A 2,800-nucleotide genomic window follows, 5' to 3' on the forward strand; every position below is an offset into this window, starting at 1 on the left:
GGGGGAGGCTCGACACCTTTCATGCCCATTACAGAACTAATTTCTGCGTGAAATTTTCCGAAAAACGTTGGTTAAAGGCACAAAAAATGTAAATTTTCAGTTACCACGGGCTCTTAAGCTAAAGAAATAACTAATCTTCGACGGCCATTTTCTCACTAATTTTACCTCTGAAAACAGGTGACCCCCACCTCCTTCACTTGCAAATATCTCGACTTGCATTCAAGATATATGGATATTTTTTTCATCCAAAAAAAGACAAGTGAACAATGTTTAAGACAATACCAATAACTCTATATTATGCTCAATTGACGAGAGCCTGATTCCACCACGCTGCCTCACATTTAAAGGCTCCATTTCCACTTGATGGAAAAAGTAGGGATTGATAGTTGAACACAGATATTGAGACTTCTAGAGAATGCGTTAGTTAGATTACTGAGGGGGTGGGGGGTGGGTGAGAGGCTGAGATGGTAGATGGGGGAGAAGTAAAGAGTAGGGGTAGAGGTATTGAACACTATACAGGTTCTGAGGCTATTTAAGAGGCTCCAAAGATGGAGAGGCATGAGTGAATGGTGGGGAGGGGATGACGGGCTAAGGGTAGGGGTGAAGAAAGGGATGAATGGGGGAGAGAGGGGGAAGAGAAGAGAATGGGAGCTGTTGCACTATACGTTCTGTGGTGACTGGTAGGTAGGATTGGGGTTTCAGATGGAGTGAAGGGCAAGATGCAAGAAATAGGGAAGTCTGTGAGCCTAACCACTTGGCCACATAACTTCAATGCAACCCAAATGGGGGCTTACTGAGACGGGAAACCCCGAATGTGCGTAGTAGGTCAAGTGAGTTCTTAATGAAGGGCCCAAGTTTACCTTTACCTTGCTATGGTTGTATTAGTATTAACGAAAAGTAGTAAACCTAAGTCCACTCAATGACCTCACTGACCTGTGTCCGTTCTGTGATCCCATAGGTTGGCCCAGGACAAACAGAGACAAGGGATGCAACTCCGGAGCAAGCTAGACGAGATGAAACGGAAACGGACTCAGAAACAGGAAGCCGAATTCGTGGAAGTCATCGAGTTGAAAGAAAAATAGCAGGAACCTAATTGTCTGGGCCCTGCACCATCACCTCCTGTTATGCCAGTTGTACCGACACTTTTCGCGGGACAACGATCAACATTTCCCGTTATGCATTCATTCTTTCTTTCTACAGTAGCTATGGCAGAAAATTGTTGTTATTTTAGAGGCATTTTTGTTTGTTCCCGGAGCTATTGTCTGAAGTTTTCCGGAACAAACAGATAACCCCGAAACTTTGTCCTGTTGCGAGGCAGTGACCACTTTGAGGCTGCTGAGGAAGTCTCCTCTGTCGTGGTGAGCTCATGACTTCCTGTTGTGATGACGTCATTCTCAAAGCGCCGCAGCTAGGTCTACTGTAGGGACAAGCGGAAGAAGGAAACAGGAAAAGAAGGCGCCTGGGAGAGACTGACTTGCCTCAATGGCAGATTGTCCCGATCTCAGCAGGTCTGTACCTCTTTGAGAGAACGGCCGTACAACCGACATGACAACGTTCACTGGGCGCCGGAGCCGTCTTTAAGGATTCCACTGCATAATTTGTCTGTGGCTGAATGGGTGACATTTGGCTTGCATGTCAACGGCGGATTTCTTAAACACTTAGCCTTCTGTGTCAAGTTATCTTTGACGAATACTTTTAAAGATACAATTTACAGAATTGTATAATCTGGTTCTGTATAGAACACCCATTTCACTTTTTTGGGACTTCAGTTCCCTTCATAATGTTACATTTATCAGAATGTTAAAAAGTTGTCTTATGCACTGTAATATTTTTGGACTACTCTCTATATTAGGGTGCTGTGTTAAAGAATATATTCATGTCGGGCAAGAAAGTTGGCAGAATGTTAAAAGAGATACGTTTGGCCCCTATTTTGCACATATCATGTTCTCGGAGCAAATCTCCATGACACAAGGTAAAACACAAGCACACACATCCACAAACACACAAACACACACACACAAACACACACACACACTGTCTCATCAAGATAACATGTCCCTATAAGACACAGACAGAAGTGAGCTCTGTATTATCTTGTACCATCACCATTTTTGTCTATGTTTGACGTAAACCAATTTGAGCGCACTGAATTCCAGTCGGAAAACAATAGGAGTTAATTTGCTACCCCAGAGAGAGTTACGAAGCTCTATCTGCTCAGTAGATATCTACATGATTTCAAAAATTTTGAAGTAAAAATTTCGATTTTCATAATATGTCAAGCTTTTTCGAATGCAATTCTTTGAATATCTTGATAACTGCTCCGAATAATCTTACAATTTTGATCGAGCAGATAGAACATCAAAATTTGGTTCCGGACTTCATGGTCTTAGTATTTCAAAAGGGCTAAAAATGTCTGAAAGAATTTTGTAATTTTAAGGTAGCGAGTGGTGAGACTGAATTTCTATGGAACATACGCATTATCTGCAATAACTTCTGGGGGCTTAAAGGGAAAAAATGTTTTAAGAGCCTTGAGAGCAGCCGTTCTAGAAGTTCCCCAAAAACCTGGAAGTCGAGACAGTACTCAGCTGGCAATCTTTCTATTTCTGAAATTAGAGCACAGAGAATCTCTAACGTCGGTATGCTATTTTTAATGACTTCGTTTTCTTGAAAAATCTCTTAACTGCATTAGATAAGATAAGATAAGATACATCTTTATTCTCCAGATCCTGGCACATTGGTTTGGTGTTTCACCACGTGTACACACACACACACACACACACACACACACACACACACAGGC

At 42.2% G+C, this 2,800-nt stretch overlaps 1 protein-coding gene across 1 annotated transcript in view; it reads left to right on the forward strand.

Annotated features, from left to right (window-relative positions):
* Nucleotides 1-2,735, forward strand: part of LOC118477483 — a gene marked incomplete at its 5' end in the record, with an annotated part of 5,633 nt that extends 2,898 nt beyond the window's left edge. Inside the window, 1 exon segment of the mRNA XM_035969028.1 lies at nt 959-2,735. Coding sequence (XP_035824921.1) covers nt 959-1,082 — 124 coding nt within the window.
* Nucleotides 2,736-2,800: the final 65 nt, after the last annotated feature.

Source organism: Aplysia californica, unplaced genomic scaffold (assembly GCF_000002075.1).
Source record: "Aplysia californica isolate F4 #8 unplaced genomic scaffold, AplCal3.0 scaffold00107, whole genome shotgun sequence".
Classification (NCBI taxonomy): domain Eukaryota; kingdom Metazoa; phylum Mollusca; class Gastropoda; order Aplysiida; family Aplysiidae; genus Aplysia; species Aplysia californica.